The sequence below is a fragment of the Mixophyes fleayi genome, chromosome 3, assembly GCF_038048845.1.
Source record: "Mixophyes fleayi isolate aMixFle1 chromosome 3, aMixFle1.hap1, whole genome shotgun sequence".
Classification (NCBI taxonomy): domain Eukaryota; kingdom Metazoa; phylum Chordata; class Amphibia; order Anura; family Limnodynastidae; genus Mixophyes; species Mixophyes fleayi.
Window position 1 is genome coordinate 255,225,409 of NC_134404.1, and position 16,307 is coordinate 255,241,715.

A 16,307-nucleotide genomic window follows, 5' to 3' on the forward strand; every position below is an offset into this window, starting at 1 on the left:
TTGACCACCATTCACCTATGTTCCTTCTCCCTCAGTGACCATCAGCATATATTATTATTGTTCCTTTGTCTCTACCACTTACCTGTGGGTTCCAGCGTTACTTCCTGCATCACCTGGCTCCTCCACATCGTTCTGCTGTTCACTCACTCACGGGACCATGACCTGCAGGTTCGGTGCTGCTAAGACCATACTTCCTTGCAGGGGTTCCTGGTGTAAACCACCTACCTGTTAGACTCCGTGCCCGTGGGTGGGACTAGCTATGTTCAGCAGAGCCTAGTGATCTATTTCCAGTATAGCCAACCATGACAAAAAGGCTTGCAGCATAGTTCCCTGCATTGACTGATCGCTGGTGCATAGATGTAACACATTTATTGCACTGTGTGGATTGTTTTTGATGTAAACATACTTTGATGGCACCTAGTTAAAAGTCTTTGAAGAGATGAAACTGTATACTAATTTGTGTCCTATGTGCTCTGTAATTTGTGTCAGCTCCCCCTGTCCCCCAGGAGAGTGAGATCTTGTAATAAAAGTGTGTGTGTGTGGAGGGGAAGGGGGCAGGGCCGTCTTTCCCATTGGGCACAATGGGCAGGTGCCCGGGGGCCCTGCAGCCCAGGGGGGCCCGACGGAGGCAGCAAAAAAAAAAAAACCCTGGAAAAAAAAAGACAATACTTACCTTGCGGTCAGCTGTCGATCTGGCTCCCTCCATGGTCTCCTCCGTCGCGCTCGCAGTGCATGTCGGGCGTGATGGCGTCATCCATTGCGGAGCGCGACGGAGGTGCACTGCTGTGCCCGGGGGCTCAAGATGTTGTTAAGAGGGCCCTGGAAGGGGGGGGGGAGGGAAAAGGTAGAGAAACTTTCACATCCTATGCGGGAGAGTATTTTGGGGAAGAGAAAAAAAGAACCTTGTTTTGCACAGGGCTGAATTACATTTTTCTCCACTTTTATGTAATAGATCCTTCTATATGTTAGACTGCTTGTGGTCTCTAGAGGGTGCTGGTGTATATGCATGAGATTGGCTTGGTGTATCTGTGACAAGCTGCCAGTATATTAGACACACATAAGAGATCACTAAACACAATAGAGACCAGGCAGACAAGAAAAGGTCACCTTGTATCGTGAGTTAGAAGGCTCACGCCTTCTCAGTGAAAACATTTATCTGGGATCAGGGCTGGAAAGCAGCAGAAGAAATGCTGGAAGAGGACCCAAGGAGAGGTCCTCAGCAGAGGGCTCTGAGCTGGCCTGCCTACAGCAATCTGGAGTGATTGAATTGGAGCACTCAGTTTGCAGCATGCTGGGCTTATACAACTGCCTCTATCAACATATTGTCACTCACCGGACTGTGAGTGCCATTTCTCCTGTGTTCAGGAACCGTGGCCGTCCGCCATCCTGAGGGTCTGCGCATGTGCAGCACTTATCAAACCTTCAGTACCTGTTGCTTTTAATTGATTGGATGATCCGGCAACCCTCCCTATTTAAACCACCTGTGATCATTACCTGGTTGCCTGATCTTGGAGTCTCATTCCCCATGAGCCTCTGAAGGTGTTCCTGTGTTCCTCGTGTATTCAGCTCCTGCTGATTCCTGTGTACTGCTATTGTGGTTTCCAGACCACTTCAACTCTCCTGTGTTCCTCGTGCCTGCACTCAGCTGATTCCTATCTGCTATTACAACCGGACTCCTGTTCGTTTCAACTCTCCTGTGTTCATCGTGCCTGCACTCAGCTGATTCCTGTCCGCTGCCTCCGTTACTACTACAGAGCTACTGATCGTCTCAACTCTCCTGGGTTTATCGTGTCAGCTATCCGCTGCCTCCGTTACTACTACAGAGTTCCTGATCGTCTCAACTCTCCTGGGTTTATCGTGTCAGCTCTCCGCTGCCTCCGTTACTACTACTGAGTTCCTGACCGTCTCAACGCTCCTGTGTTTATCGTGTCAGCTCTCCGCTGCCTCCGCTACTACTACAGGGTTCCAGACCGCCTCTACTCTCTCATGTTCAGCGTGCCTTCTCTCCGCTGTCTCCACCACTACTACTGGATACCAGACAGCCTCAACTCTCCCGTGTTCTTCATGTTTCCAGTTCCACTTACTACTGCTTCCTGAGTATTGCTTCGTTGATTCTGGATTACCTGCCGTGCGCTGCACCAACCTGATTACCGCTTCCACCCTCCAGTGGTCTCTCCTCCTGCTGGCCTTCAGCCGTTCAGGTATCTCTGCACGTCTCTCTGACAGCCTGCTCTCCTGAACCGCGGTATGCATACTTTCCATTGACTTTGCTTGTGTATTGCATATCCATCTGGACTAAGTTGTGTTCTCCTCCGGAGCCTCCTATCCACTGAAGCTATTGTTACCATTGACTTTGTTTCCTATTGCCTGGATAGCTATTGTGACTTTGTATACTTCAAGCAGTGCTTGTCAGTTATTGTTGTATTGTGGATATCATCGTGGGATCAAGTTCTGTGTGCCCCGTGTATACTTTGCTTTACATTCATCTCCTCGTGCCCCTCCTCACATATATATAGCAGTGGTACAACTTGCTGACGCAGACCACTGACTCCTGTTCCCTGTGACACCAGTTTCAAGTATCCTCTCACATAAGCAGTGGTACAACTTGCTATACGCAGACCACTGACTTCCCCGTTACCTACTTTCACCTGGATTCCATTCCTTCACTATAGACAGCGGTACAACTTGCTATACGCAGACCGCTGACTCTCACTACCTCCTCGCTACTCCTGGACATTCCTCCTCACTATAGCAGTGGTACAACTTGCTATACGCAGACCACTGACTTTCCTCCCGTTCCTTGTCCATCTGGTTCCTCGTGTACATTCATCTACTCATTACCAGTTGCTGCTAATCATAGACTTTCCTCGAGCATTCTCTCACCATCTGCTGTTTCTCCTGTTCCGTTGTCACCCTGCTACCAGAGAACCATAGTACCAGCTACACTACTCTGGTAAGCCCATTATCTGGTGATATCCTGGGCAAAGACTCCTAGTGCCCGTGACACATATATAATCTTGCTGCGCATATGATTTTTCTCTTACAGCCACAGTATATTCGCAAGGCATGGGCAGGTCTATTGCTCTTTTGTTGGTGGGAGAGGGGGACAAATGATTATAGATGATGCAGATATGACTTTCACTGTTTATAAAGGACAGGGCTGGAATAACATGAGTCGATTACAAAGGTAGCTTGTGAAACTTAAAAAAAATCAGATTCTGCTGCAGAAACCTGGTAAATAATATTAAAGCTCCTTAAGACAGATTTCTTTAATACAGGTTGCAAAAGTTACAAAGGCACAGAAGTTTCACTTAAAATGTGCATGCTCAGCAGACACTTTTCCTCCCTTTGTGACGCTAAATACAACAGTCACACTAGGGGTTGTTTTGCCGTCTGGATCAACACAATTAGAATTTCTGAAAGGTGAAACTTAATGGACCTATGTCTTTTTTTAACTTATGTAATTTCTTAATTCCTGATTATAGTTTTAATAAAATAAAAAAAAAATCAAATTAAGTAAATCGGAGCACAAATATACTGGTGGCAAAACACCAACAAGAGAAGACAAGAGAACCCTAGTTTTAAGTTCAATGTTCAATGTAAATTAATTACAAAACCATTAACAACAATGATTTTAATCTAATAGTTGGATTCTTAACCGATAAATATCCATAGCACCAGCCTAAATCTGAATATTTTACAAATTTAACACTTGAATTAAAATTACAAAGTAAAAAAAGGATGTGAAATCCAAGTAGCGCTTCACTTTTAACAGCTGCCCGCTAGAATTCAAAGGGAATATACACAACTTCCCAACATTCATAGATAAAATATAGTTATATGAAAACCTACAGGCGCTTATAAATATTCTTTCTAAATAGATAGTAAAGAAAAATACTTAAATTTGCTGATGACAGCCCTCCGATTCTCACTTCTCACAAGTTGTCCATAAAATCATGAAACAGAGAGAAAAGGGCAATATAGTGTAATACAATCAGAATAATGCATCAAAACAACAAAACTATGTTGTTAAATTAATACAGAAGATCTTCTCTTATATGTAGACACCCCCTTTGGTGGGGTACTCACAAGAATCAGATGGAATGTAGGCTCATCAAAATAGTAACTTGTCTTTACTTTTCATAAAGTCTTTATCCATGGGATATTTCCATTGACATGGATTATAGATGTTTCACCAACATAAAAAAATGAAATAAAATATCTCTAGTGTGATATTGCTTCAATAAAAATGTATTAATACAATCACAGAGATATACAATATAAAAACAAAGTATATCTACTCATACCAGATAGATGAAATATTCAGGCAGTTGGTAAGATTCCACAGAGTTTCCAAACTGGTTCCCATGCAGAGCACGCCAAAAATAAGCATCCATTCAGTGTAAGAGATATAATAAAATCAACAGTGAACAAGCTCCAACATGTTTCGACCTGAATTGGTCTTTCTCAAGGTGCACCTCTATAATCCATGTCAATGGAAATATCACATGGATAAAGACTTTATGAAAAGTAAAGACAAGTTACTATTTTGATGAGCCTACATTCCATCTGATTCTTGTGAGTACCCCACCAAAGGGGGTGTCTACATATAAGAGAAGATCTTTTGTATTAATTTAACAACATAGTTTTGTTGTTTTGATGCATTATTCTGATTGTATTACACTATATTGCCCTTTTCTCTCTGTTTCTTGAGTTAAAATTAGCTTGACCCTTAATCCAAGCCAATGTGCTAACTGTAAAACATTACAGTTATTCATTTCTCTGATAATGCATGTGAAAATACTGTTTTCTTATGTGTATATTTTCACGCACAAATAACAAATCTTACATGTTTCTGAAGTGATATATTTGAATTTAAATTCAAATAGAACTCCTGAATCTTTTCTACCTAGAAAAAAAATTTCCGCCAAAAGTCCTTATACACAATTGGACACAATTTCTCACAGAATCAACTCTGCTCAAATTCCATATTATATTACTTAAAGCAAATCAAATTAATGAATGCTAATAATAATAATATAATAATTGCATGTATTGCCACTAAAAATAAATTATAATAATATTTTTCTTATTAAATTAAGTAGCACAAATACTTATTGCTGTACAGAGAACATGTAATCATCAATTATTCACAATGTGAACATCTCTACAATTGTGGTGGCATTTGCAGGTGATTATTTATTACTTCTAATACTGCATTACACAGTTCTCCCAGATAATTTCCAAATTGCTCCTATCTAGCACACAACATATTTCCTTCCTCTCCTAGCTGGGAAACAAAAGTTCAGAGATATACAATTATGGATTTTTTTTCTATGCTGAAAGAAATTCTCACCTTTTTGAGTGGGAGAGTATGCATTGCTCAAGAAGCGAAAATGCCCTTTATTGTACCAGCAAATAAGGGACATATTTCCCTTCATCCTGATCTCATAATGTCCTCGAGATTGAGGTACTTCTGTATTATTCATCATTGATAGTGGTAGGCCAGTACAATCACTTTTACGAGAGCTTAACAGTCCACAACAGTAAATATCTAGAAAACAGGAATAAAGATTATGATCAAACATATGTCTTGATAATTTATTGTATATGATTATGTACTGAAATCCAGGTGAAATAGTTTTCAAACGTGAATAAACATTCAATTTCTCACTTGTCATATCAACATTAGTTTTTCTGTGCCATGTTCAATTTAGATTTATCCTGCATGTTAAAGGTAAGTTATCTTTTCCAAATATGTTTTAGATTTAAAATGCAAATATAATATGGCATGTTTGTTACAATATGTCACTGTACAGCAAACAGTTCCTATGATGAACCTTCCATTAGCATATAGATGTGATAAATTCATACACAGGTTTTACCAGTTCATGAGTCACATGGTTCAAGCTTCATTAACATAAGTTCTTTATGTACTGAACCACAGCCTGCGCTCCCTCCTCCCGCAGCTTGCTCCATAGAAGCATTTTGGTCCTTCCTGGGGACTGACCCCTCCCTAGAACCCTTCTCCCCCATTAAATGTCCTGTTACTACCTGCGGGGATCAGCACCATGTTCTGACTGGCTCAGGTCCCTCTTTAGCAGTCTACGGCAGGATGCCTGTGCTGACAGGGCACACTGCCAGTCAGGGTAGTAAGTGATCCACTCCTCCTCCCTGATGTCTGGGTGGCTCCTATCCTGTCCTTTCCCTCCTCTTCCATTCTGCTTCCCCCTCCATTTAAGCCAGACCCCAAGACAGGAGCAGACAGAGAAGCCTTACATAGAATTCAAGGTCTCCTGATATTGTAAGTGTAGTGGTGGTGAGCTGTTACCGTAATGTGGGAGAGGAGGGTATTACTGTAATGTATACTATTAAGGTTATGTAGTAGGACTATTAATGTAATGTAAACCCTGGATGGCACTATTAATGCCATGTGGGGCTATTAATGTAATGTAGGTATTGGCGTGGATGATGGAGAGGGGTATTAAAGTAATGTGAAGACTGGTGGAGAATATTTATGTAAAGTAAGCTATTTATACAATGTAGCAGCAAATGGGGGCTATTTATTAAATGTGGGGCTACTAACGTAACGTTATGTTGGGTTGATGGAGTTATTAATATACTAGCAGAATACCCGGCGTTGCCCGGGATTTAAAGAATTTTAAGACACAACTGTGTTACAAAGTGTTTCTCTGAGTTTGAAGAGACCAGTTACTGAATGAAGCGGCATTAAACCATTCCCAATATTTAAGAAATGATCAGCAAACTGACCGTCCATTGTGTTGCCATGCAGAGAAACTCTCATATTTGTGGTTAGTCGCAAAGTGCGAACATGCCTGCAAAGATGTGATGATTTAAGGCAGGCCTGTCCAACCTGCGGCCCTCCAGATGTTGTGAAACTACAAGCCCCAGCATGCTTTGCTGGTAGACAACCAGTTGATAGCTGGAAGGGCATGCTGGGACTTGTAGTTTCACAACATCTGGAGGGCCGCAGGTTGGACAGGCCTGATTTAAGGCATGCATTAATTTCATCCGCCATTGTTCCTTTTGGAATGACCGGCAATGTTTGTCGAAAATCTCCAGCCAATACAACAGTTACTCCACCCATTAGTAAATCATTGCCTCTTAAAAATTGAAGTGTTTGATTGAGGGCCTGTAAAGCATTTTTGTGTGACATGGTGCATTCATTCCATACAATGACCTGACAGAATGTGATTTTTTTTCTGTTCGTTTAGTGATATTGCAGACGGGAGTTTCACTTCGGGCCAGATTAAGCGGTGACTTGAAATCTGAATGTGCTGTTATTCCACCAGGAAGCAAAGTTGCAGCAATTCCAGAAGAGGCCACAGCAATAGCTATCTTGGAATGTACTCAAATTTTAGCAAGTAACAACTTGATGAGAAACGTCTTACCTGTTCCTCCGGGTGCATCCAGAAAAAAAATATTTCCCCTTTTTTTTGGAACTTCTTCCAAGACATTGTTCCAGACATTCCAGAGTTATGGTCCTTTTAGATGATTTTTAGTTGTTACCCCCCTTGCCACCCCCACCCTTAGGAGTGCTAGGGGTGTCTTGCCCCCACAATATTTGTTGTCAGACTGTAAGTCATATGTGTACCAGGTTTGGTGTAAATTGTTCCAGACATTCCAGAGTTATGGTCGTTTTCGATGATTTTTAGGTGTTGCCACCCCCACCCTTAGGAGTGCTAGGGGTGTGTTGCCCCCACAATATTTTTTGTCAGACTGTAAGTCATATGTGTACCAGGTTTGGTGTAAATTGTTGCAGACATTCCAGAGTTATGGTCGTTTTCGATGATTTTTAGGTGTTACCCACCTCGCCACCCCCACCCTTAGGAGTGCTAGGGGTGTCTTGCCCCCACAATATTTGTTGTCAGACTGTAAGTCATATGTGTACCAGGTTTGGTGTAAATTGTTCCAGACATTCCAGAGTTATGGTCGTTTTCGATGATTTTTAGGTGTTACCCCCCTCGCCACCCCCACCCTTAGGAGTGCTAGGGGTGTCTAACCCCCACAATATTTGTTGTCAGACTGTAAGTCATATGTGTACCAGGTTTGGTGTAAATTGTTCCAGACATTCCAGAGTTATGGTCGTTTTCGATGATTTTTAGGTGTTACCCCCCTTGCCACCCCCACCCTTAGGAGTGCTAGGGGTGTGTTGCCCCCACAATATTTGTTGTCAGACTGTAAGTCATATGTGTACCAGGTTTGGTGTAAATTGTTCCAGACATTCCAGAGTTATGGTCGTTTTCGATGATTTTTAGGTGTTACCCCCCTCGCCACCCCCACCCTTAGGAGTGCTAGGGGTGTCTTGCCCCCACAATATTTGTTGTCAGACTGTAAGTCATATGTGTACCAGGTTTGGTGTAAATTGTTCCAGACATTCCAGAGTTATGGTCGTTTTCGATGATTTTTAGGTGTTACCCACCTCGCCACCCCCACCCTTAGGAGTGCTAGGGGTGTCTTGCCCCCACAATATTTGTTGTCAGACTGTAAGTCATATGTGTACCAGGTTTGGTGTAAATTGTTCCAGACATTCCAGAGTTATGGTCGTTTTCGATGATTTTTAGGTGTTACCCCCCTCGCCACCCCCACCCTTAGGAGTGCTAGGGGTGTCTAACCCCCACAATATTTGTTGTCAGACTGTAAGTCATATGTGTACCAGGTTTGGTGTAAATTGTTCCAGACATTCCAGAGTTATGGTCGTTTTCGATGATTTTTAGGTGTTACCCCCCTTGCCACCCCCACCCTTAGGAGTGCTAGGGGTGTGTTGCCCCCACAATATTTGTTGTCAGACTGTAAGTCATATGTGTACCAGGTTTGGTGTAAATTGTTCCAGACATTCCAGAGTTATGGTCGTTTTCGATGATTTTTAGGTGTTACCCCCCTCGCCACCCCCACCCTTAGGAGTGCTAGGGGTGTCTTGCCCCCACAATATTTGTTGTCAGACTGTAAGTCATATGTGTACCAGGTTTGGTGTAAATTGTTCCAGACATTCCAGAGTTATGTCGTTTTCGATGATTTTTAGGTGTTACCCCCTCGCCACCCCCACCCTTAGGAGTGCTAGGGGTGTCTTGCCCCCACAATATTTGTTGTCAGACTGTAAGTCATATGTGTACTAGGTTTGGTGTAAATTGTTCCAGACATTCCAGAGTTATGGTCGTTTTCGATGATTTTTAGGTGTTACCCCCCTCGCCACCCCCACCCTTAGGAGTGCTAGGGGTGTGTTGCCCCCACAATATTTGTTGTCAGACTGTAAGTCATATGTGTACCAGGTTTGGTGTAAATTGTTCCAGACATTCCAGAGTTATGGTCGTTTTCGATGATTTTTAGGTGTTACCCCCCTCGCCACCCCCACCCTTAGGAGTGCTAGGGGTGTCTTGCCCCCACAATATTTGTTGTCAGACTGTAAGTCATATGTGTACCAGGTTTGGTGTAAATTGTTCCAGACATTCCAGAGTTATGGTCGTTTTCGATGATTTTTAGGTGTTACCCCCCTCGCCACCCCCACCCTTAGGAGTGCTAGGGGTGTCTTGCCCCCACAATATTTGTTGTCAGACTGTAAGTCATATGTGTACCAGGTTTGGTGTAAATTGTTCCAGACATTCCAGAGTTATGGTCGTTTTCGATGATTTTTAGGTGTTACCCCCCTCGCCACCCCCACCCCGTAATGAATTTCAATTTTAAATTTTTTTAGTTGCCTCCGTCATGTTTTAATACACTCGTATGCAAAATTTCATGATCTTCGCTTGAAAAATGTGGATTTGTATAGAAAGACAGACAGAAGGACAAATTTTCTCTTTTATATATTAGATTGTATGGTCTAACATGGGTCTTTGTGTGCTTATAATTTAATAGCAGAGCTGTTTGGGGGAGGGATGCTTAGAGTATTCACGCATTACTTAGTTTTCCAGGAGGTGAATAGAATTTATTCATTTTCCAAATAGGCCCCAACATCAGGATCCGGCTAAACAGCAATAGAACATATGTCACCAGCAACAGCAGAAAGCTGTAAGACCAGGTAAGACAGAGAAAGCTCAGTCTAGTACCTGTCCTGACTCTTGTGTGGCAGACATGATTTTGTGCAACTGCTCCACACAGTCTGGACTTTATCCTCATTGCAGCGACAATCAGGAAGTAGGTCTGCTTCACATTGCTCTCCCAATCTGCCCCTGCCAGCAGCTCCCATTCTGCTGCTGTGTCCAGTCGGTAGAGGAGGGACAAGAGTGCTGCACTGCTCTACACTGCATGGTGTAATCAACTTACCTCATTAGACATGAGTTCAGCCTAGGAGTACTACTATGCAAATATTTAACCCTGTCGGCAACCTTCCCTTGCAGAATTCATTCATATATTCTCTCTCTAATATGTATATATCGTGGATGCTAATGATTTATATATACTGGTTATAGAATTACTGAGGTGGAAACATGCATCCATAGTGGACATTAGTTCTATATCCAGAGTAAGTAAATCAGTGGGGAAAAAAAGAAAAGCTGCATACAACCCCCTCAAAAATCTAATCCACTTGCAAAAGCCATAAACAGCACCATTAATTTTATTAATGAACCTCAATGATACAATGACGTTTACTGAGACCCCATGTCGAGTCTAGACACAATAACCAACCAGAGCAGCTTTCTCAGTCTCTAACCAATCAAAATGAACAAGCAAGAAGCAGTCCAGTGTCGTTTAACAGACTTTTTTCTAACCTATGGATTTTCCTGGAAAAGAACAGGATCCTTTTGGAATTAGGAGTTTAATACAGTAGTGAACAAGGGATTGATGGGGTATTTATTTTAATTAAATGACTTTTTCAACAGAGTTATTTTTAGTATTTTACTATGTAGCACTGCACACACCAGTGGGCTCCGGGTGTCAGCATACCTGGGGCTTGTAGTTTTTCTTTCATTTGTGGTGGCATTTGTAGTTCTATAAGCACCAGCATATCCAGTTTATAACTGCCAAAGCTTGCTGGGACCAACAATGTCACATACATTAAGAAAATACTTTTTTATTTTTACCTTAAAAATATTATTACAAAATGACCTATCAGCCAAGGGTGTCATGAGGAGACCCAGTGCTATGACAGGCCTGTTTTTTCTGGGGGAGGGGAATTTTTAGCAGGCCCTTGCTAAACCGGATGGGCTGTGCCCCATTGTGAACAGAAAACTCCTACTGTGTGACCAGCCCAGCCTGTCACAGCCTGTTGTTAGTTACGGCTATGGAGCAGACCTAATGCTGTTAGTCCTGATAAGCAGCTTATGCTATGAGCAGGGGTGATTCTTTGACTTTTGGGTGGGGATATGTTTTTTTTTTTAAAGAAAGTGTTTATTTAATTATATGTATTCACTCTGCAAAGGTCCATGCTTATGATCATCAGCACCAGCATGGATCTTTGTTCCAGGGGTCGAACATATGAAACAGTTCAGCCTCCTGGGGCAGCACGGTGGCTAAGTGGTTAGCCCTTCTGCCTTACAGCACTCGAGTCATGAATTCAATTCCCGACCATGGCCTTATCTGTGAGGAGTTTATATGTTCTCCCTGTGTTTGCGTGGGTTTCCTCCGAGTGCTCTGGTTTCCTCCCACAATCCAAAAACATACTGGTAGGTTAATTGTCTGCTAACAAATGCTCTTCGTGCTAACATCTTCTCTGTGAGTGATCGTGGGTTGTGCAGTGAACTGACACACATGCTCTTTTCATGTCACAACTGCTTAGATACAATCAGATGGCACCAAACTCTGTGTTCTATATCCATCATCACTGGTTAGGTGCTACCTGTAGGATAAATATTGTGGCTGCACCATGAATGTGTTTCCCAGGGAGTGGTTCATATATTGTCTCAGAGGTAGCTCTGTTATCCCAGATTATGTCAAGACCTGAACAAGCTTAAATTGACACTACCCACGTCCCGGGTCGTTGAGCCTAACGTGACACTGGTGTGCACCAGGGGCCCCCGGAAGGAGGTATGGGCTTAGCTGCATACACCATGAAGCCCCTGGACTGACTAATATGGAGCTCAATAATGACTGAAGGTACAGTGAAGACAAATCTTGACAGTAAATGCAGGCACGGTGGAGGGAATGTATATGTATACAAGAGACCCATTTGGTAAGCAGTAAATTGCTTTCTATACATAGATATGTGGCTCATACTTACCTGTCGAAACACATGTCATTAGGCGTTTCATTTGCGGGTGCCTGAGGACATTATCAGCACAGATCTTTTCAGTTGTTTAAAAATATGAAAAATAAATAAATTTTAAAAGTGTCATGACAGGTCTTGCAGTGAACTGCAATTTACCAGCAACACAAAAACTTTTATCTATTTTTCAACCATTTTACTATCCCACACCAACTGCACCAGGGGTGCGGGACAATCCCTAGCGCTTCACCACAGGGCTAGTTTCTCCAGGGGGGGGGTTGTCAATTTTTTGGTGGGCTCAAATACACTAGGGAGTCTTGAGGAGGATGAGGCCACCAAATTTTTTTTTGCTTATTTTTTAAAACACCAGTCATCATCATCAAATTATCAAATCATGATGATATACATAAGAGCATATAATCTTTCGAAGTCAAATAATTGGATATGGCCATTTCAAATTAATATCTAGCTATCTGATTATCTATGTTTGAATTTATGCGAATAGCACCCTATGGCGTAGAGGAGTGTAATTAACCACAACACATGTGTACACTTATACACACATTTACATGAACACATACACTTGTAATTAGTTCATATTACAAATAGTTGCAACACATAGTTATTTATAATGAAATGTAGCAGAGTTTATAGTTAATGTTATGAATCCCAGTGCATTCACAAAGTGCAACGGAAGTGTAAGGCAAAGTGTCTTTATTCAGGTAAATATATTAACAAAGATAACTCAAATCCATGGATAACAGGTTCCAAAAGAGACTGTATAGTAAAATGGCAGGAACAAGTATAATAAGTTTACCCCAGTCCAGAAGGCACAAGGCTGTCCAGGAAAGCAGACAGAGTCCAGGGATCAAATAGAGACCAGACAAACAAATCCAAATAGCCAGGCAGAGATCAAGCAAATAGGCGAGGTCCAGAAGTCTGTCCAAAAGGTCAGGGCAACAGGCAAAACAGTGTGGTCCAAGGTACAGGCAAATGATTCGGGGTCTCAGGCAAGCAGGCAAGGTCCAAGGTACAGGCAGGGGTCATACACAGAAGTTCAGTCCAGCAGGTATATACCAAATAGCACAGGAGCAGGTTAGCAGCAGCCAGGAACAAATGGATGAACTGCTCAGATCACAGCTAGAGACAGGTACTTAAAGCAGTGCAACAGGTGCAGTTCTATTTAGCATCAGACATGTTGCAGAGTTCAGGAGCAGGACAGCAGCAGCACCTCTGATGGATTATAGGTACTGCTGCCAGATACAAAACAAAGGCAGTCATAACATAACCCACCCTTTAAGCAGCAGATTCCAGACACTCCATACATGCTCCCTTCAGGTTTTTCTCCTCTTCTTTTTCTTTTCATAAGATCTCCCTGGAGACACAATTGGGCTCTTCTCTAATGGAGTACAGAGAAGACCCAATACTTCAGAAGCAGAAGAATTGTAAAGTTCGTCCACTAACTCTCTAGTATCCTCCACAAATTCACTTTCAGAGTCTGAGTCCCAGCCTAGAGTCGGGATAGGACCTTTTATTTTATCACCAGGTGATGATATGCCCAAAAAGCCAGTCACCAATGTTGGTGTTTGTTGTGACTGAAGTGGCAAAGGAAAGGTTTTTCCATTCTTGTTAACCTTCTCCCTAGGTGACCTAGACTGTCTGATGGAAGACACATTCATAGAGGTCTTATGGACAAGTGCAGGAAATGACGCACAGAAAAATCGTGATCAGATGACTTGACTGTGGATGGAGTGTACTTCTGACAAACAGCATTAACAAAGTCCATGGTATTATGAATAATGGGGTCATCATCATCATCATTTATTTATATAGCGCCAGCAAATTCCATAGCGCTTTACAACTGGGAACAAACATTAATAAGACAATACTGGGTAATACATACAGACAGAGAGGTAAGAGAACCCTGCTCGAAAGCTTACAATCTATAGGACAATGGGAGTTAGAACCACAAGGGCATGTGCTACATCATATTGCACAATGGAACAGCCAGACTGCAAAGGTAAAAGTACTGAGTGGGCTGTGTGTGTTTTGCAATGTTGGTCATAAGGTTGTTGTCTTGCGTTAGCAGTGTAGAGGATGGTAATAGGGTAATCTAGGGATATTAAGATGATGGTTGAGGAATATCATAACCTTGTCTGAAGAGGTGGGTTTTCAGTGACCGCTTGAAGGTTTGAAGACTAGAGACTTACTGTGCGTGGGAGGGAATTCCACAAAGTAGGTGCAGCCTGGAAAAAATCCTGTAACCGAGAATGGGAGGATGTGATGAGAGTGGAGGAGAGACGTAGATCTTGTGCAGAACGGAGGTGTCGAGTAGGGAGATATTTCGAGACAAGTGAGGAAATGTATGTCGGTGCAATTTTGTTGATGGCCTTGTATGTTAGTAGAAGAATTTTATATTGGATTCGTTGAAATACAGGCAGCCAATGTAGAGACTGACAGAGTGGCTCAGCCGAGGAATAATGGTTTGTAAGGAAAATCAGTCTAGCCGCTGAAATAGATTGTAGGGGTTCAAGTCTGACTTTGGGAAGGCCAGTAAGGAGGGAATTGCAATAGTCGATGCGGGAGATGATGAGTGCATGAATTAATGTTTTTGCGGTGTCTTGTGTCAGATATGTGCGTATTCTGGAAATGTTCTTTAGGTGTATGTAACATGATTTAGATATAGAGTTGATGTGGGGAATAAACGACAGTTGTGAATCAAGGATTACACCTAGGCAACGAGCTTGCGGGGTGGGATTTATGGTCATGTTATCGACAGAAATAGAAATGTCAGGCAGGAAGCTTCTGTTTTTGGGTGGGAATATTATTAATTCAGTTTTTGAAAGATTGAGTTTGAGTTGGCGAGAAGACATCCAAGATGAAATGGCAGAAAGACAGTCAGTAACGCGAGACAACACAGATGGTGAAAGATCAGGAGAGGATAGATAAATTTGTGTATCATCCGCATAGAGATGATACTGAAATCCAAAGGAGCTTATTAGTTTTCCAAGAGAAGTGGTGTAGATAGAGAATAGTAGAGGACCTAGGACTGAGCCTTGTGGAACTCCAACTGATAAAGGAAGCGGAGCAGAGGTGCATCCAGAGAAATTAACACTGAAAGAGCGATTAGATAGGTAGGATAAGAACCAGCATAGGACAGTGCCTTCAAGACCTAGGGATTGTAGCGTTTGTATGAGGAGAGAGTGGTCAACAGTGTCAAATGCAGCAGAGAGATCCAGGAGAATTAGAAGACAGAAATGTTTATTATTTTTTGCTGTGATCAAATCATTGACAACTTTGGTCAGCGCAGTCTCTGTGGAGTGTTGAGAGCGAAAGACTAACTGAAGAGGATCCAATAGGTTGTTTGCTGTAAGAAAGTGTGTGAGGCGTGTGTAGGCAATTCTCTCGAGAAGCTTGGAGGGGCATGGGAGCTGGGAGATGGGGCGGTAATTTATGAGAGAGTTAGGGTCAGAATTCTGTTTTTTTAAAATGGGAGTAATCACTGCATGCTTGAATATAGATGGAAAAATACCAGTAGAAAGAGATAGATTACAGATTTTAGTTAGAGGGGGAATGAGCACAGGAGACAGGGACATACCCATTTGTGAGGGAATGGGATCAAGAGGACAGGAGGTAGAGTAGGAAGATGAGAAGAGAGTAGAAACTTCCTCTTCATTTGTGGGATCAAATGAGAGAGTGTCAGAGGGTGCTACAACAGAATTGAGCAGATTGCTTGTCAAGGGAGATACCATTTCAAGCCTGATCTTATCAATTTTGTCCTTGAAATAGGAAGCAAGATCCTGTGCACTGATGTTAGTTGGAGGATTTGGGGCAGGAGGATTCAGAAGAGAGTTAAATGTGTTAAAGAGGCGTTTGGGGTCAGAAGCCTGAGCATAGATGAGAGATCGGTAGTATGCTTGTTTAGCAGTGTCCAAAACATTTCTGTAGGAGTGGTAGATATCAGTATATGTGATGAAATCATTAGAGGCACAAGATTTACGCCAGTGACGTTCTGCTTTACGAGAAAGTTTTTGTAGAGTTCGTGTTACTATAGTGTGCCACGGTTGGCAACGAATTCTACGCAAAGTATGTAGTGTCGCTGGAGCCACTTGATCCAGGGCAGTTGCTAGGGTTTGATGAAAATGGG

The 16,307-nt window shown here is 42.4% G+C and overlaps 1 protein-coding gene across 1 annotated transcript in view; it reads right to left on the reverse strand.

The window, feature by feature from the left end:
- Nucleotides 1-16,307, reverse strand: part of PGBD5 (piggyBac transposable element derived 5) — a 160,841-nt gene that overhangs the window by 16,284 nt on the left and 128,250 nt on the right. The window contains exon 5 of the mRNA XM_075203449.1: nucleotides 5,357-5,554. Within this exon, the coding sequence (XP_075059550.1) occupies nucleotides 5,357-5,554 (198 nt within the window). The remainder of the gene's footprint in view (nucleotides 1-5,356; nucleotides 5,555-16,307) is intronic.